The sequence below is a fragment of the Poromitra crassiceps genome (assembly GCF_964638095.1).
Source record: "Poromitra crassiceps genome assembly, chromosome: 18".
NCBI lineage: Eukaryota > Metazoa > Chordata > Actinopteri > Beryciformes > Melamphaidae > Poromitra > Poromitra crassiceps.
Genome location: NC_139636.1, coordinates 24,744,625 through 24,764,077, shown reverse-complemented (window position 1 = coordinate 24,764,077; position 19,453 = coordinate 24,744,625). Strand labels below are relative to the sequence as shown.

The following is a 19,453-nucleotide window of genomic DNA, read 5'->3' as shown; positions in this document are numbered from 1 at the left end:
ACAATAACACAAATAATGTAGTTACTAGTAAACTAATCAACTAATAGTTAATGATTAGTATCTAAGTTCCTGAGTAGAGTAGTTAATCATTACTTAATGATTACTAAATGTCAGCTCCTGAATATAGTAGTTAATCATTAGTTACTGATTAGTCGGTCAGTTCCATGAGTAGAGTAGTTAATCAAGATTCAAGATTTTATTGTCACTCCATGTACAAGTATCACGTGTGAAATTCTTGTGCTGTGGACTCCGTTTACAACATAGTACAAATATAACAGGGCATATGAGTGCAAAAACAACAAGAGACACAACAAGCAATAAGGCAGTATAGTGATAAGACAAGTCAGAGACAGTGGCATATTCACTGCACATAGGTGCACATGTCATGTGCATACTTTAGACGTGCTTAAACATTTTAAATTCGGCGTATTTGACATACAGGTGCAAATCATTTGTTAATGATTAATAAATGTCAATGATTAATAAATGTCAGTTTGTGAATATATTAGTTAATCATTAGTTACTGATTAGTCAGTCAATTCCTGAATAGATGGTTAATGATTAGTAGCCTAAATGTGAGTTTGTGAATATATAGAGTAGTTAATCATTAGTTAATGATTATTTTGTAGGTATATCAAAGCTGTTCACTCCAAAGAGTGACTTATTAATTATTACTTAACACCACTTACCTTTATCGTTCCCCCCTTAAGTGCTGCTCCAGAGTTGTTACTGCATGAGCACCGAATCATTACTTACTTATTACCTGACCATTAGTTATTCTTTTTGTGTACCCTAATGTAAAGTGATGCATCATACTGAGTAGTCAACAGTGTTGGGGAGTAGTGAACTACATGTAGTTGAACTATGTAGTTGAACTACGTTTTGTAGTAGCTTGCTGGTAGTTAAACTACATTCATATTTGCGTAGTGAGTCATGTAGTTAAACTACATTTTGGTCATTTTGGTGTAGTTTAACTACTCAGACTACAAACTACAATTTTGGGCAATAAAATGAAAGGAACAGGCACGGCTCCAGGATTTTTTCTAGGGGGGGGATTGGGGGAGGCTAGACCAATCTGTGGGGGTGCTAAGAAAATAGTCGATTTTCATGACTTCAAAGTTACTTTATAATGAAGTCCCCCCCGTCCCCAAATAAAACCAGATATGGCACGCAGCACGTTAGCTGCCATTCAAAATAAATGTAGTTTTTTAATTAATTTGGCCAAAGAATATAAAAAATATATACCGGTAGCTATAATACTACAAGTGACCACAAGGCAATGGCAGAAACTTTCACATGCAAAGGTTTAGGCATGAGGAGTGATTGGTTAGGTTTAGGCATGATGAGTGATGATTGGTTGGGTTTAGGCATGATGAGTGATCATTGGTTAGGTTTAGGCATGAGGAGTGATGATTGGTTAGGTTAATATCAGGATAAGAAGTAGCCCACAATTGAAATAAACCGGCGACCAAGTGAGTTCAGGGCGTGGTCATCCCGGCCCATATTAGGAAAAAATGATGGTCCAGGAACAATAACAACACAGCGATATTAGGACGTGCAAGGCTCAAACCCACGACCTCAAACATGACTGAGGCCTCAATACTACCAGGCAGCAAGCCAGCTCTCTGTGCCACCAGGCCAGACTTCTTAAGACAGGTTTTCTCAGGGCTTTTTCCACCGCTGGCTGTCACATGTTAAAATAAATGTTCTTCAATACACTATACTGCAAAGGAGAGCTCCCATGCACAGCAGGTTTTGACCCCTGGTCTACCAGAACACAGATGACTGCACTGACCATACAGACAAACCCACAGACCTACCTGTCTGTTGTTTGTTTCTGATTGGCTGTTGAATGAAGTAATCTTACATAAAACTGACAACGTAGCGTCTGTCTGTCTGTCTGCGATTTTGGTCACGTTTTTGGTCCCACATTGTGAGATTTGTGATGATATTGGTCAGTAATGATGTCACTGATGATGTCATAATGTCCATGACATCATCAGTGATGTCACTTGAGCAATTGTGATGTAATCAGTGAGTGATGTCATCAGTGTTGTGAAGTTGGGCAAATTGTGTGCTGCACATGCCAATAGAGCAGGCGAGGCCACGCAGCAGCTGAGCTGCGGGTGAGGCCGTGATCGGGGCTGGAACCCTAGTCTAAAACAATCTCAATAAGACTGCATGATTCTCAGTTTCTAAATTCAAAGCTACTGCAATCATTTGGACCTTGATTTATCTTACATTGTTTCATGTAGGCTAATGGTAACAGAATCCATGGCCATTTTTCCACGTGTTTGCATACCATCAAGGTCCAATGTGTAAGATTCCTCCACAACAATACACAAACAATACACAAACACAAAGTCACAAAGTTTTGGTACAACTGTTGCTCAAATATTGTTTAAATAATCAGACTGCATCCATCTTTAAGTCAGTGGGCCACACCTTATAGAATAACACTGTGTTTATCTCTATGGGATATAGACGGTATAGAGATAAGCACTGTGCCTATCTCTATGGGGTTTAGATTGCATAGAGATGAACGGATGGTTATGATGTAACCCAGGTTTTCTGAGGGGAGACTTCTCTCCCTCATCAATTCCATTACCTAATCCAGTGCAGCTGTTGTGGATTACCACTTTAAGACACTTAATTAGCACCACCTGGGTGTGATTGTTCAGGTGTAGCTGGTTGAACTTTTCACAGTGCGCTATGAAAAGTTCGACCTGTCTGGTTTAACTTTTTACAGTGGGCTATTCAGCAAAACCTCTCTCTTTATCACTCTCTATGTCTCTCACCCAATTTCAGTTCTCTTACCCAATTTCAGCTGGAAAACAACATACATCTGTCAAAAAAGTATACAATGGCTGAAAATATATTTTATAAATTATGGATGGAAGACAAAAAAGCACAAGTTAAAGGAAGATAACATAAAGAATGTGATGAAGGCACCTGACTTTAGTGTAAATATAATTGAACTTAATTTATTATTTAGTGTTATTTAAAAAAAACTATGATTATCTGCACTGTCAAAAATATTATTTATTTATTATTATTATTACTCTAATTAGAAGTGCAATAAAAACTAAAAGAAGATTGTTACGCCTATTTCCACTTTTATTCAAATACAAATAACTTTTCTGCCTCAAAGAGGACAGATGAAAGTTCAGTCTGTGCACATCCCAGGTTAGAACTCACAACCTCTCTCTCTGAAGGCAGCTGACATACACAGTGAATTATAATTTATTTTTACTGTCGGACTCGAATGTGTGCATATATCTGAGCCTATAGACTGGAGCTTTCCCTCATGCAGTCTGTCAATGAAGTCTCACAACCTCGAGATAGTGCGGTTTGCACTCGCCGACTTTACGCATACGAGCGGGGAACATAGGACCCGGGGAACATAGGACCCTTTTTCGGGAGCGGGGAACATAGGACCCGGGGAACATAGAACCCTTTTTAGCAGGAGCGGGGAACATAGAACCCGGGGAACATAGAACCCGGGGAACATAGGTACGCTCCCGCTGTTTGTATACGCAGTGGAAGTGGTCCCTGGGAAATTTGGTACGTAGCGGTACTTGGTCAGAAAAGTTTGGGAAGCCCTTTTGTAGATCATCAAGAAACTCTAAATTAATAACGTTAGATGTGTTTAATAGAGCTGTATCGGGTCTAGTAGCTGATCAGCAGCTCAGACAGCCTCAAACATGAGGTCATTGACAGTTCTATAATTCGCATAATAGCGGATTTTCTTTTGCCGAACTTCTGAAAATTTGATTAAAAGTTGCAATACCTTTGGATGGAAACCGAGCTACTGTCACTGTCACTGTCACTGTCAGGCCGACATCTGTGATGGCAGCCTGACTGACACATCGTATTCACACCAAAAGCTCTATAATTCGCATAATAGCAGTGGATGGAAACGCACATTATTTCTCATTTTCTTTTGCCGACTTTCTGAAAATTTGATTAAAAGTTGCGATACCTTTGAATGGAAACCCAGCTACTGTCACTGACAGTGACACATCTTAATCACACCAAATTCTATACAGGCAAACACTAAAGCTCTTCTTCCCTCATCACACTGAACACGGGCTTCTGTAGAGACCTCTAACAAAGCACCAGAAATGGGATTCTACTTCGTAGGCTCCTCCCTCTGAAGCTGCGTTCACACCGACCTATTAAAGTTTTTCGCTGGCATCGAGTTTACATACAAAGTCAATGCAAACGAGCGATTGAGCGTATATTCGCCCGGGAGAAAAATCGCTGGGCGTCCGAGCGACAGAGACAGAGCGATAGGGAGAAAATATGCTCGTCGCCCGAGATGAAATATCCCAACTCGAGCGAAATTACGCTGGCATCAGTCGCTCGCTGTTGAACGCTGATTGGCTGCCGTGTGAGAGTGAGTCAAGGATCACACTGGCTTGGAACAACCGCTGGTTTATTGTGTGGCAACAAACCGCATTGACAGCGGATTGACAGGCTAACAGCTGACATGAAGTGAAGTCTGTACTACCGGTATAGAGCTCGCGTTAGGAGCACGCTGATAGGCTTAGCTTGTAAACAACTACGGTGGCTCGTAGTGGACAAATATCATGACATTGCGTAACGTTATAGCCCCCATATGTCTGTCAATTATTGTGCCTGTTGACGAGCGATTGAAACAGAGCGACAGAGCGATTCCAAAGGGTTGAATCGAGCGACGGAGAGAAAAATAAATATCTCGGTGTGAACACAGCTTAAGAGCCCCTAACCCCCATCAACAAAAAGCCATTCTGTGAACTCAACGGGCCTGAACATTTGAACCCGACCCGACCCAACCCAACCCTAGTAAGTTGAAGCCTAAGCCCGACCTGACCGGACCCGTGCATTAGCATAAATTGCCAGCCCGAGCCCGTCGGGCTGGGTCAGGTCCTGTCGGGGCTGAAGCTGAGAACTCTAGGGAGGTTATGTACAGTAATATTAACATGCAGTACATCAGCTCGGTAATAAGAAAGTGAGTACGCCTTCTAATAAAGCTCAAATATCAGAACAACATCAGATTATGTTCATCCAGCAGTTTGAAATGTCTGAATGATGATTGGTAATTAGCACAATTATTACACACTGGGGCCATGATCCCAGCTCATCACCGAATAACGGGAATAACGAGTGCAGGAAAAAACAAACTCTTATTGCTTTGAGATGAACATGTCTTCACGAGAGCCCTGCGGCGTAGTTTTCCACCTGACAGCAGTAAACCTTCCCCGTCCCCCCCGACGTCTGACGGGTCGTTCGGGTGACGGTGGCCGGGAGGATTGGCAATGAACGGGCATGAGAAATAAATGGAGGTGGATAGAGTCCGATGCACGTCTGTCACTCAGGCCCGGCATGCTATGTCTTAGGAGTGCAACCCGACATCCATATGGAGAGGGTGTGTCGCTGAAAAAAGCCACACGTAACAAACCTTATTAAAACCCGATTCTCTCGGGGCGATTGTGGAGGATGGTCTTCTGCATCCACCATGCATCATGCCATCATTTGACTGAATTAAGCCCTCGTCACACTGGAGCAGGATGGTACATTTCTGCATGAGATTAGAGTCATCATAATTGATTGGATTTATATAGCGCCTTTCAAGGCAGCCAAAGCGCTTGATCCACGGCAGCTAGTTTGTGCCAGAACACTCGCCACACATCAGCTGTCACGCTGGAGAGTGGAGGACTGAAAGTGGCAATTAATGTCGATATTGAGGGGTGATTAGGTGGCCATGATTGAAGTGAGGCCTGTGTGGGACTTTTAGTTGCCCGCCTATACCTCGAGTGCCGATGGGCTCTTTATTGACCACAGAGAGTCAGCACCTCAGTTCGCATCTCATCCGAAGGACAGTGCTCACTCCCCTCCTGTCTCTGCCCTGTGGCATTGGGAGTATTATTCATGAGATTAGGGGAAGAGCACCTCCTACTGGTCCTCCAACACCACTTCCAGCACCAGGGGGTCTCCCATCCAAGGACTGACCACAGCCAGACCTGCTTACTGTAGTTTCCCCCCACGGTGCTGGCCATGCAGAGCACTGCATGTTGATATGATCTGTACAAAACACATTCCTATGATAATCAAATGTTGTACATATTGAAAAAGCACATGTAAACACACTGTGAATTTGAAAAGGTAATGCATTTATTTATTTCCAAAACATTTGGAAAAGCCCATAAATCCGCTTTACCGCATGTTCCCTCTCAAAATATATAATTTCTTTGCTAATACCGATTAACGATATTAACATTGCAACATCGGGGCCGATGCCGAAATATAAAAAAATGACTAACATCGGCCATGTTTACTCTTGCCTGCAAGCCTTTTATGGCCGTCATGTGACTGTGAATGAACCCACCTGACCCCGGCCCAACAGCCATTGGATGAAAGTGGTGTTTTCTGAGTGATTGCTACATTATCCTCTGTTAACTGGCCATCTTTACACACCCGTCGCGAAATACACTGGTTCATGCTAATTTACAAAATTCTCCTTGCTCTGTCACCCCCCTACCTGTGTAGTTTGTTGCATACTGCACCTGCCACGTACAACACCCGTTCTGCTAACCTCATCCTGCTGAAAATCCCCAAAACTCACTCTGTAATCGGTCAGTCGTCTTTCCATTCTGCTGTGCCCACAGACTGGAATGGCTTGCAAAAAACACTAAAACTGGACAATTTCATCTCCAAATCAGCTTTCAACTCTATCATGGACATATTCACGGACACCTGCAACTGCTTCCTAAACTAACTCTATTCCCCTGCCTGTCTGCTCCGACTGTTTTTGTTTTATTTGCTCTGTCTGTCTTGTTATGTTTTAACTTGTGTTTTAATTTGTTCTAAGTAACTTTGTATTTATTTTATCCCCTACCCCCTATCCTTCAAAAGGCTGTGCCTTCTGCCAGGTCGCCATTGTAAATAAGAATTTGTTCTTAATGACTTACCTGGTTAAATAAAGGTTAAATAAAATAAAACTTTCTTCTCTTTCCTCTGGCTGTCCATTCAAAACTGACTGAGACTTGAACCCACGACCTCAAAGGAGATTGAGGCCTCAATTCTGCTGGGCAGCAAGCTAACCCTCTGTGCCACCAGGTCAGGTCAGGTCAGTTCAGTTCACTTTATTTATACAGGAAAGGATAAAAAATGACATTTCACATGTAGCTACATTTAACTGGCCTGACTCAGTTACAAACTGGTTTTCAGCAGGTTCCTGTTCTGCAGTACATTAAACAAAAAATATTTATACAAGAACATGTTCAATTTCACTACATACAATATTATAGACCTAACAAGAACAATTATATTTACAGACATTCATTCATTCATCAATACGAGGACAACAACAACAAAGATTAAAACCTAGGGGTGAGTCGGATCAGTGAGTACAGGTGTTTTCTAGCATCAAATGTTGTTTGTAAGCTTTTTTGAAATGTGAGATAGAGGTTATTTCTCTGGTGTGAAATGGGATCTCGTTCCAAATTTTGGTGTATGTGTGGAAGAATGATCTTAGTCCATAGTTATTTTTGTATGCCGGTACTGGTATAAGTGCATGTGAGATTGATCTAGTGATGCGTTCTTGTCTTGTGTTGTGTCTTGGGAGTAGAGCTGTAAGTGTTGGAGAAGAGTTGTTTCTTAGCATAAAATAAAACTTAATGGCTAAACTTTTTGTATAGTTCTGAAAAGTTGGAGCAGAGGAGTGTGAGAGTGCAGTACAGTGGTGAGTCCAGGGTGGAAAGTTACCATGAATTTTATATGCTCTGTTGTAGAGTCTTGCTACGGGTTCTATGGTTTCCTTTGTTGTAAGTGACCAGATTGGAAGACAGTAGGATATTGTTGAAAGAAAAATTGCATGTAGGTATGTATTTGAAACAGTGACAGTGAGAAATGGTCTAATCTTACTGTAAACAAATAGTTTCTGATTTGCCTTTTTGACTAGGTTATTGATGTGATGTTTGTAGGTGAGGTGAGTATCAAGTGTTACTCCAAGGTATTTATAGGTGTCTGTTATGGTTAATGGGTGATTTGCAAAGTGTATGGGGTCAGACATAGATATAGATTTTCTAGGAGAACAAAAGTACACAAAAGTCAGACCTCTCAAGACTGGTTTTCACTCTTTCCTCTGGCTGTTGCCATTCAAAAGTGACTGAGGGGTGGACTGACTGTCTGTAGGAGGTGCTCTGTCAGCCACGTTGAAGAGACGGGAGACCGGTTTGAGGAACAACATCTCTCCTCCATCGGGAATCGAACCGACACTCAGCCCTTCATGCAGAGACAGAGACAGAGAACAGCTGCTCATCTCGCTGAGCTGTTCCTCAGTGTGGCTGTTGGCATCTTATTTCTCCAAGTTTGCATACTGTTGTGTCAATAAACTCAATTAAGAGGCATATTTTAGCTGGCATTGCACTTTTTTGTAGGCGATTATATTTTATTTCATATATTATCATACATGTCCATTTTCAATTTAATGCTTTATTTTACAAAGTAGTTTGAACTACTTTTTCTGCGTAGCTTGTAATTTCCTAAACTACATTTCTCCCAGGGTAGCTTTGCTGTAGTCTCAACTACTTCAATGGTGAAGTAGTTGGTAGCTTCCTAAGGTATGCTTTCAAAGTAGCTTCCCCAACGCTGGTAGTTAATGGGTACTGAATCATTACTTAATTATTACCTGGTCATTAGTTACTCTTACTGAGTAGTTAATGAATACTGAATCATTACTTATTACCTGACCATAGTTACTCTTTTTGTATACCCTATTGTAAAGTGGTGCATCATACTCAGTAGTTTATGAGTACTGAATCATCACTTAATTATTACCTGTCTATTAGTTACTCTTTTTGTATACCCTATTGTAAAGTGGTGCATCATACTCAGTAGTCTATGAGTACTGAATCATTACTTAATTATTACCTGTCCATTTGTTAGTGAAAGTGAGCTGACATTTAGTAATCATTAAGTAATGATTAACTACTCTACTCAGGAACTTAGATACTAATAATTAACTAATGACTACCTACTCATTAACTATGTTTACTAGTAACTACTACATTATTTGTGTATGTTATTGTAAATTATAAAACGGCTCTCTCAAATCAAGCAATCTGATTGGTTCACAGCCATTGTATAAATCCAATAACCCACTTGGTTGCCATGGCAACTCTCTTACTAAAAGCCTTTGGTTACCTCAAAAAAAACAAATGGCGGAGACAGCTGTCAGATCCTTGTGAATCGATCTTCGCTTATAACTTTACTAATACTTCGCAGAAAATTATGTTTTGTACAAGAATAGATGCGGGCTAATGTCTTCTTTGCAAAAAAAAGGCTGTTACCCGCATTTAACCCCGCATTTAACCCCATAACGTTAGTTGGTGTCGGGCTTTGCAGAAAGCACTCAGCTTCTCAGCAAGCGCTGAGAATGCAGCGCTGCGCTCGAGCTGCCTGTCGGCTTTCCAGAAAGCTCTCAGCTTCTCAGCAAGCGCCAGGATTGGCCAATGTCAACTTCAGTCTCCAGAACGATCCAATCAAATCACCCGCACGTTCTTGCGGTCCCGCCTTACAGTAGTGTTTCAACTGACTCTATCAGAATACCATGCCAGTCGGACTTATAGTATTATTATTATTATATTATTATACTTGGAAACCGTTTTATAAAAGCAATATAGCACTCGAGCTGCGTGGTGTTGTGGCATATATCCCGCTGATAATCTGTTATCCCACGAGGCCGATAACAGCTTATCAGCGGGATATATTCGCCACAACACACTTGCTCTCATGCTATATTGCTTAAGTGTTACCCAGTTATCTAGCATGAAGAGAAGGAAATTGTCGAAGTACTGCAAACTTTTATTTAAAATGGGCAAGAAAATGTGAGCATATGCCAGGGAGACAATGTTGTTTTGACACTTCAAAGTGCGAAAGTAAAAAAAGAAATCTGACAAAATATTAAAATGAAAGTAAAATTTCACAGTGAGGGAAATACCCTGATATTAGAGCATCTCAGCAAGAGACCTTTTCAGCAGCTTAGTTTACAGGTAATAATGCCACGTACTCTGGCTTCAGTTTGGTCTCTTGCCTCCTGACTAGAGTCAAAGCCACTATGATTATATCAAACATAACATGTTTTATTTTTACAAGCGGATTCTGGATGCAGTCGGGTAGCTGTAGGCTAGGCCAGTGGTTCTCAAACTTTTTCACATCAAGGGCCCCTAGAGAGACACAATTTAGACCACGGACCCCCATTATTTGATACCATTTTGTCTCAGCTTCCCCCATCTGATACGATTTTTTGTCTGAGGGGAGGCCTCTAGTGTCGGACTTTGAAAACCTCTGGCCTACAAGGAGCAATCAACTAGTTCATTCTTCATACAATAAATTTATAGATAGGCCTACGAATCTTTCTGGTAAGGCAGGCACACAGGGGAAAAATACAAGAAAAGTTCATTTATTGCTATATCTACCGGTCTAAAATCAGCATCTGGCAGCCAAGGTTTCAAAAGCTTGACCGTTATGTAGCAACAGGTGTTTGATTCACATGTGCTGCTCACCTCCAGCTTCCCCTACAGTCTGTACAGTCCAGACTGCTATGTCTACCCTTCCACACCTTTATGTAAATGCATTTTGGGTATGCACTTTTTGGTCATTCTAGTTTCCTCCCTCTCTGCTTCTCTCCCTCTCCTTTCCGCTTTCCAGGTCTTGGTCGCGCTGAACGACGCACAGGTCTGTATTCAGGTTGCAATCCTAAAATGGTTGGTTCAGTTGCAGTGACACGTCAAGTAGTGTGCAATCTCCAGCTTTTCAGTCGGATTAGCCTACTGAGCCCGATAGCCTACATGCACCTGTCCTATATGATGCTGCTGTCACTAACTTTACTGCCCCATAGTGGAAGGGCTTTGTCATTTATTTTCCAAAATGCTAACCTTGCAAGGCAGCTGGATTCACGTAAGATCACGAGCACACGACAACAAACCACTGGCAGCATAACAACATAAACACGTTTTAAAGACATATGGTGCTGTTCCCCTCAGTTTAACTATAGCAATTCAGCAGTAAAGCTCTGCATCATACTCCCAAGGCCTCGTAATTAGTAAGACCCCAAAATGTTGTTTTCCACTACTGATGTCAGAATAGGACCCACTCACTCATTGTCAGTGCACTTTGTGTGAAGATGCTGTCTTTGGTTGCTTAGCAACACCAAGCAAAGCAGTAGTGCACTGGCCTTTTGTCTCGTCATAAAAAAATCTGCAGAAAAAAACTGTCAGTTATGGCCAGTGTTTTCATCATCTCCGTTAGGATTTTAAAAGTTGTGTGGTGTATCATCCCCATGCAGCTTTAGTTCACAGGTATAGATAGTAATGCCACTCTGGCTTCAGTTACACACATTAGAATACCAGCCACAATGATCAGGTGAAAATCTATTTTTTTTCTGCAAAGACACAAAACGTATACAAAACTGGCATTGTCATTGTAAATCCAACATACAGCATAATACAGTATGTGACTGGTAGCAAAAGGTTGAATGGATTTCTGAATAGTTAAGATTTCTGTGGCAATTATGCAGACCAACCTTGTCATTGCACATGCTTGCTACTGGCAAAAAAAAGATGCAAGTACATTGAAAAAATAAAAGAAAGAACTAACCATCAGTCACTAACGTCACACACAAGAGCTGTTTTTTCTTTCTTTTTTTATACCAAAAACAGAGACAATGATGACTGAAGAATCTGTATATAGACTTGGGTCCTTATTCAAATTTCATAAAGTTAAAACAATTTATTAAAATTTTACAACTTTAACATTAAAACTGTATTTAAATCGTTGAAGGAATGTGTCAAAGGTGATGATAACGAAACAAAACCTTTTTTTGTTTATCAAGGTGCAAACAAATAACAGTACAAATAAGTCAAGGACATAAACAGGACAGACTTATATAAAACGGAATACAAGACATACAAAAGTCTAGTGATTGGGCAGACATGCAGACATTTGGGGGATCCTTGTTAGACAGGTGGACGTGGTAGTGTGTCGGGACATGTATGTGTATGTTTATATGGGGTATGTGGGAGGGGGGGGTGTTGGGTGGGAGTGAGTGAGGGGGAGGCGGCGGGGCACAGTGACCGCTGGCCTCCCCGATCCCGGACCACAGAAGGGAGGGGGGGGGGGGGGGGGGGACGCCCCAAAGCGCAGGCGGAGGGTAAAACGGTACAAAGGAGAACCGAGGTCCCTTGTTCAAAGTCATCATGGTCAAATTATTATTTCAATATCTATGTATGTTTAATATAGTTTTACATGTACACATGCATGCACATATATACATATATACACATACACATATATGCTGTCCCGGTCATTGCTCCACCCCCTCTGCCGAGTCTGGGGAGAGCCATCGGTGGACCTGCACATGCCTCCTCGGAGCTCCTCGGAGGCATGTGCAGTCACCAGCCGCTTCTTTTCACCTGAGAGCGAGGAGATTCACCAGTGGGATGTAGCACGTCGGAGGATCACGCTATTCCCCCCAGCACCCCTCCCCCCGGACAGGCGCCCCGAGCGCAGCGACCAGGATGTATCTTTGTTTTTATATATATATATATATATTTTTTTTTATTCATTTGTTTTTATTCTCCTTATTATCTTCATTGTTGCCATCATTTTACATTTTTTTCTTTGATGTGGGGATATTTCCCAGCGAGACGGATATTTCCCAGCGAGAATGTGTGATGATAACGCAAACCTTAATAAATTAATCACAATTTCCAACATGTAACAAATGCTAGCAGTACAGTACAGTAACTCCCTAAAAATATATCCTAAGTGACAAAGGATGCATTATCTGTCCACCAACTGTCCAATCCTGTCCAACTTCATTCCTGAGGCAGTTGGACAAATGTATGTAGCTGGAAAGAAAATCAGCCTGTTGGTGACAAACAACAAAAGGCAGTAGCAAACACACTGAGGAAAGAATCAATACAAATTCGGCATTTCAATCAATCAGGGAACCAAAAACATAAACAACAACAATGTGTTCGTGGCAAACTAGTCCTCAATTTTGAGCCAGCCTTTTTTATAGTCCACCAGTATCTCCAGGTAGTACTTCCAATCTGGCTCGGTGTCATACCTGACCTCAAATACCGTCTTCAAAGGGTTGGGGTGAGCCTCATGAATACGCACCACCTCTCCCCCGTACCACACCTCAGACTTATCATTCTCCTCATACAGATGGCGGATCCTCTTTCCCACCAGGTCTGGGTAGTTGAACTTCATGGCTCCTCGTGCCCTCTGGACGGCCGAACGCAGGACCCAACGCCTCCTGTGCTCAGCACTGTGGCAGGCCGATAAGTAGGGACAGTATTTGATCTTTGTGAGAGATCTGTGCCGTCTTCTGGAAGAGCTGGTAAGGGGTCGCAGGCCATGAGAGAAGCCTCCTGCTCTCTGCCACCTGTGGGTAACTTTAGATGTCGTCATCCTCCTGCGGGGGTCCCTCTCGCTGCTCCTCTCTCCCGATTCTTCTCCCTCCCCATCCTCAGCCTGTGAGAGGGAAGGATCAGAAATGGTCCCCAAGTCAGAGACTGCTTGGTAGCGGGCCTTTCTCCTGTGTAGGCCTTTGTTAAACAGTACTCTCCTCAGTTTGAGAATCATGCTTGAACAATCCTTAGATTTAACATGAGATTTGGTTAAGCCAGAGGACTGGCTGACATGAAGTGGAATGGGGGCTCCCTCAGTTTCTGTGTCACTGGGAGATGACGAGAGCTCACCTGGGGTCAAAGGACAGGTCCAGGAGTCCACAGACTCCCCCTTTTGAGGGATGATGAGTAAAGAGTCTTCCTCCACAGCCACACGGTCACTTCCTCCATTCTCAGTCCCTTTAGACGGGTGGCCATTCCAGTCTTCTTCAGTGAGTGTGTTCACAACGCCTCCATTTCCTGCCTTCTCTGTGTAGTCCACTTCTTCCTCATCTGACAAAGTGTTCTCCAAAACCATACGTCTTGAACTGCTCTTTACCCTGCCTTTTCTTCCATTCTTGTTCAGATGTGTTTGTGTCTGCTTGTCCTTCAGATGTCCCCTGGGGTCTAACTCTGAACCGGAGGCTGGTGAGGCTGAGATGGTCGAAAGTGTAGGACTCCTGGAGCTGCCGGTCTCTTCACAAGCTTCATCTGCTTCTCTCTGAGAAGACTCATCCATCTCTAATCCTGCAACAAAGGGAATGTAGTGATTAGGAGAGGTCAACATACAGTAATAGAAAAGGGCCAGATACACAAAAATGAGGTTGCAGACCAGACGAAGGTAATCTTGACTTTAAAAGTTTACAGATTTTGTTTAGTGATGAGTGAATCAGTAGATTCAAGTGAGGAGCACCAGTCAGAGGGATGGTGAGGATTTGTGAGTTAAACATGAGGAAAGACAGATGCAGGTGTTTCCACATAGACAAGCTAGCAACCACAAAGTCCATGGCCGTCTAACTCTACCAGACTAAAAGTGGACAAATCAATACTTCCATAAGCCTTATTCAGAAGAACACAAGTAAGTACACAAGGAGAAGGTGTTCTATTAAAATCAATAGGCATATTGATTGGACGGCATGTCCCTCTCACCCTGAAACACCCTTTAAACAGAGATAGAAAAGATTGTTGTGGGAGTAGGTAGGCACCAGGGCTGGGAAAAAGTCAGCTGCTACATGCTATCAGTCAGGGATAAAACAGCACAGAGGAAAGAATATAAGACAGGGAAGAAGTTCATACCAAGTCAAGTGCCCCAAACCATGTGAACTGTAACATCAGCAGCCAGTGGAAATAATAACAATTAAATTAGCCCAATTCTGTTTTCTGTTATTTTTGACAGGGGGACAAAACTGCTGATGAGAAAGGCCACCAAGTACAAAGAAGAATAAATAAAATACCAACAGATAAACATAATCGTCATGTGAAAACATGGGCTTGCTTATCACCAAGCCAAAGGGCACAGACTGGGCCAGTATGCACTGCTTGACCCCCTCTGTGCACCCGTGTAGGCTGTCATTTCCTTCCTCTGGAATTTGGTAACATGATCCAACAGCCTGCCTCCAACTCTTTAGAGTTGGGTAAAAGCTATCTAGATGAATCATGAACGAGAGGTTAATTTTTCTACAGATAAGCACCCCTCTCCCCCAACAGCAAGTACAATGTACTCTGCTGAGAGCAACTTATTGTGATTAGTTGTGATTGAATGTTAGCTGAAGTGTTACTTGATGATCATAACAAGAAAGAATAGAGAAGCTGAGGGACAATTCAACAAAAGACAAATATACCTGGACTCTCTTTTGGACATCAGGTGAGGTAGATTCTGTAAAAAATGGATTTCAAATCAAATATTTATTGCCTTGATCTACTCCAAACAGAAAGGGCCAAGAATGCAAAAAAATATGATGATTATTAAACTATTTGAGGGATAACCATGATGTGGTTAGCAGCAACAACATGATACCCTATATTTAATAAGCCTGTTCACATTGTAAGATGCAGAAGAATCAGTATGTTACACAAGTGTACAAAAAGGGGGATTCCCAGAAAGGCAGGAAATACTACTGTCATGAGTCATGTTGTGTCATGTGGTCAAATGCAATAAATCATGCATAATGAGATCTTGGAAGTATCATCTTTAAAATTCTTTACCCAAGTTTGTGTCTCTATAAGCAATGAGAATTCTCTTTACGTTTGTTTTTTCATCTGAACTTTTTTTTTTTTTCAAGTGAACATCTCATGTGGTTCCTTTCTTAGCAAACATTTTCTTGAGTCATGCGGTCTACCATAAATAACACAGTAAGGAGAAGTGACACCATCAAGTGCCTTTTTAACAGACTGGAAACTACTTAGCAGATTCTTAACTAGCATTACATTGTGATACAAAGTATAATTTGTTTTGTTTACATATCAAAGCAAAAACAAATCACTAGTAGTAAAAGTAGAATAAATTGCAATAATATTCACTGTACTGCAGGCATGTCCAAAGTCCGGCCCTGGGGCCAATTGCGGCCCGCAGACAGATTTTAAGTGGCCCTCGGCTTGTCCAAGTAGGAACAGCACATGCAGAACTAATGTTTTCAGATGGTAAAAAAATACTTACGAGTACAATTGTATGTGATTTTTTTATTTTATTTTGTATAACCCATATGATGCGAGAAGCACATTATGTAATCTGGCCCCCATTCAAAAAAGTTTGGACACCCCTGCTGTACTGAGTAGTGCATGAGTTAGTGTTTTGAAGAATTGCATTGAAGAATTGCAATGATTTCTTGACATTAACGTATGCTTAAAGATCATCAAGTTTATTTGTGTATGTATGCACAATCTTGCACATGATTCAGTGTTGCCAACCTCCCTCAAATGAATGTCCATTGTCCATTTGTTTCCTTTTTCCTTCACGAACATTAAGTTCGTTCCAGTATTGCTTGGATAAGCAATTGTGTGTTCAGCATTGCCCAATGTAGGGTGTTTATAACAAGTGTTGCTCACTCCAGCACATTTAACTTGTCAAGTCTGGTTTCACAACACCAAAAAGGAGAAGCAGAGCTGCCCGGCCACAACCAGCTAACTCTGAGCAACATTCACTATCCTGGGGACTAGGACAAGGTCTTAGTAAACAAAATGTCTTAAATATTTGATTACCCATTTTCTTCTTTACCAGGAAAACATATAGCAGAAATGTAGCCGAGTAATTTCAAAGTGAACAGACACTCACCCAGACGCTTGCAGACACAGGCATGATAGAAGAGGTTAACCACATCAGCGTAGATGTCAGGCAGGTGTGTGAGGGACAGGAGTCTCCTGAGCTTGGAGGGGCAGGCACGTTTGTGGAGCTGCGTAATAATCTTCTCTTCAGAGAGTGTGGTAGGCCGCAGCTCCACTCGGTGCTCCTGGAGGACCTGGTCAATGAAGCCGCCCTGGACCTGAGGGAACAGCAGCTCCTTCACCACCAGCATGGGGATGAAGACTGCGCCCGTCCGCATAACGTGTGGAAACGGACAGTGTTTCTGGGCGATGTACTCCCTTAACCTCTCGAGAACCTTGTAAAGTGCTGACTTGATCTCTTCACTAAGCCACATCTCCCTGGCTTTTACCCCAAACAAACTGGATACCTTCTGGATTTTGGCTGAAGGGGATGGAGGTTCAGTCAGCTCCAGAGACAGCCAGGTCCTGAGCTCCTGCTCTGGAGAGACTGACACAGAGCTGGACACTATCTTGCAAAGGGAGTGGTGCAGTTCCAAGAAGCGCTTGCGGACTGGTTTTTGGAGCTCAGGTGTGGGTCTGAATTTGGCTAAGGGGTGAATAGTTGGGGTCAGAACAGGAGTAGCACACAGAGTATCTGGGGTCCGAACGAGGGTAGCACACGGAGTATCTGGGGTCGGAACAGGGGTAGCACACAGAGTATCTGGGGTCCGAACGAGGGTAGCACACGGAGTATCTGGGGTCCGAATGGGGGTAGCACACAGAGTATTGGGGAGGACAATTGTGTAGGTGGACAGTTTTAGACAATGGGGAGGGATGTTCTGGAAGTTCAGTTTGCTCTCAGGTGGCTGAAGTGGAGTAATGGATTTGGGGTGAGGGATGGCCATCTGTTCATGTGGTCTATGGGTGTCACGCCAATGAGAAGATCCTGTGCTCATATCTGCTGTCAGCTCACCTTGTTTGGAATCATCTGAGGTCTGAGCTTTAACTGCTAACAGGGGTTTACTTTCAAGTTCATCAGGGTCACATTTCCTAATTACCAACATGGGCTCGTTGTCAGATGAATTGTCAGTCTCTTCAACCTCTTCTGTGACCGATGTCTCCTTGCAGTCGTCCTGATCTATTTTACAAAGAACATGAGTTTCTACAGAGCTGTCTCTGTCTGTTGGATCTACCTTTTCTACCTTGATGTTTTTGTGTTCAAGGATTTCTAACACAGGCTTCTCTGTTTGAGTATCTGTACAGCTTTCTTTGGGGGCAAAGCAGACAACAGACTGGTGTTCATGTCCCTTTGGCCCTTTCTCTTGGATGCGTGGCTCAGGTTTGATTGCACAGGGCTCCGAAGACTGGCCAGTTCTCTGAGGTGCTTTGGCTGAACGTAACAGTCCAGAGGCCAACAGGTATGCTTCTTTGTAAGGGGCCAAGCTGAAGACATTGTCAATTACTGGCATAGGAGGAGAGTCCGTTGTATCTTCTACTCTTACATGATCCGTTTTCATCTTTTGTCGTTTCCATTTCGCTTGCATTTCACATAGGTCCATTTCACATGAATCTCTATTCTCCTCTTTTATTTTGATGGATGGAGATGTGGAGCCAAAAGGCGTGTGTGAAATACTTCTCTTCAGGCTCCCTTTAAAAACAGTGGTGGTGCCAAAACTGGATGCAGAGGCATGGCGCACTGTTCTAGTTGGAGGAGCAGGAGGAGTTGGAGTTTTGTGGATCTGCTCCCCACTGCGAGTCGGTGACTGGGACAGCCAAGCACCTGGAGAATCAGCAAGGCCTTGCGGCTGTTTTGGACATGTGACTTGGGCTTTATAGTGGGAATAGTCCAGGGGCCGGTCCCTATTCAAGCTGGCTGGAGAAGGAGCGGGTCGGACTATGTGCACGCTGGTGAGCGGGAGGAAAACCCTGTTCATTTGTATGCTGGCTGGTGGGACGGTGGATCGGGCCACGGGCAACGTTAGGCCATTTGGGTGCATTCTAGGTGGTGCATGTTGACTTTTTATGGGGGGTCTCATATGGGGTGCATTCAAATCAATTCTAGGAACTCCATAACATGGGTAGTCAAAAGCCCCTATAAAGGAATGAATTGGCAAGGTCTCAGGGCTACCCATAGGAATTTCACCATGAACAGACTGGGAGACGAGGTAATGTTCCCGCGGGTCAGAGACTCTGAGTTTAGGAATAACAGGAATAACATCTTCCCTATGCTTTCCCCTTGTATCTTTACCCACTGCCCTGCTTTCTACCTCCACATTTGCCTGGGGATAGTAAAACATACGGCGCTGTGGTAGCTGGCCATATTTGGACATGGGAGAATGGTCCCGATAAACGTCTGAGGTCATATGCTCGTATGTGGGAGGATGGGAAGAGTACAGGCTAGGAGGATAGCCTCTGGGGGAAGTCTGTAAACGCTGGCTGTGCTCACTCAAAGGGCCAAACGCCGCGTGAGTGGGGGTACAGGGGTAACCGCTATAGTCTGGCTCCATAAGTAAAGTCCTCACTCGACTCGGACTCAAGCTGTGGTATTTCTCCCCGCCGGTCATGTCCTTGAGCGGCCGTCGTTCTGCGTTGGGCTCAAAGTGCAGACCTCTCTGTTGCAGCGATGTGTCTTGTGCCTTCCTCTGGATGGGTGACCTATGACTGTAGTGAGCGCCGGGGTGTATCCACTCGCTCTCATAGAGAGGGTTTGCCACCCTCTGAATACCACGCTCCGCGCTGTATTGACGTCCTAGCATGCAACCCAATTCATT

At 43.1% G+C, this 19,453-nt stretch overlaps 1 protein-coding gene across 1 annotated transcript; it reads right to left on the bottom strand.

The window, feature by feature from the left end:
• Window positions 1–11,517: 11,517 nt before the first annotated feature.
• Window positions 11,518–18,400, bottom strand: cUnh15orf39 (chromosome Un C15orf39 homolog). Its single transcript, XM_083654870.1, has 3 exons — window positions 16,714–18,400; window positions 15,284–15,318; window positions 11,518–14,189 (listed from the first exon to the last, which is right to left on the bottom strand). Exons 1-3 carry the CDS (start codon window positions 18,239–18,241, stop codon window positions 14,184–14,186), a joined length of 1,569 nt encoding a protein of 522 aa, XP_083510996.1. The 5' UTR covers window positions 18,242–18,400; the 3' UTR covers window positions 11,518–14,183.
• Window positions 18,401–19,453: the final 1,053 nt, after the last annotated feature.

Excerpts from the sequence above, each read along its gene's own strand:
- cUnh15orf39 (XM_083654870.1), bottom strand. The coding sequence starts at position 18,241 with ATGGACCTATGTGAAATGCAAGCGAAATGGAAACGACAAAAGATGAAA. Across the intron at positions 15,319-16,713 it reads CTGTGTCTGCAAGCGTCTGG|AATCTACCTCACCTGATGTC; the intron begins GTGAGTGTCTGT and ends CATTTTTTACAG.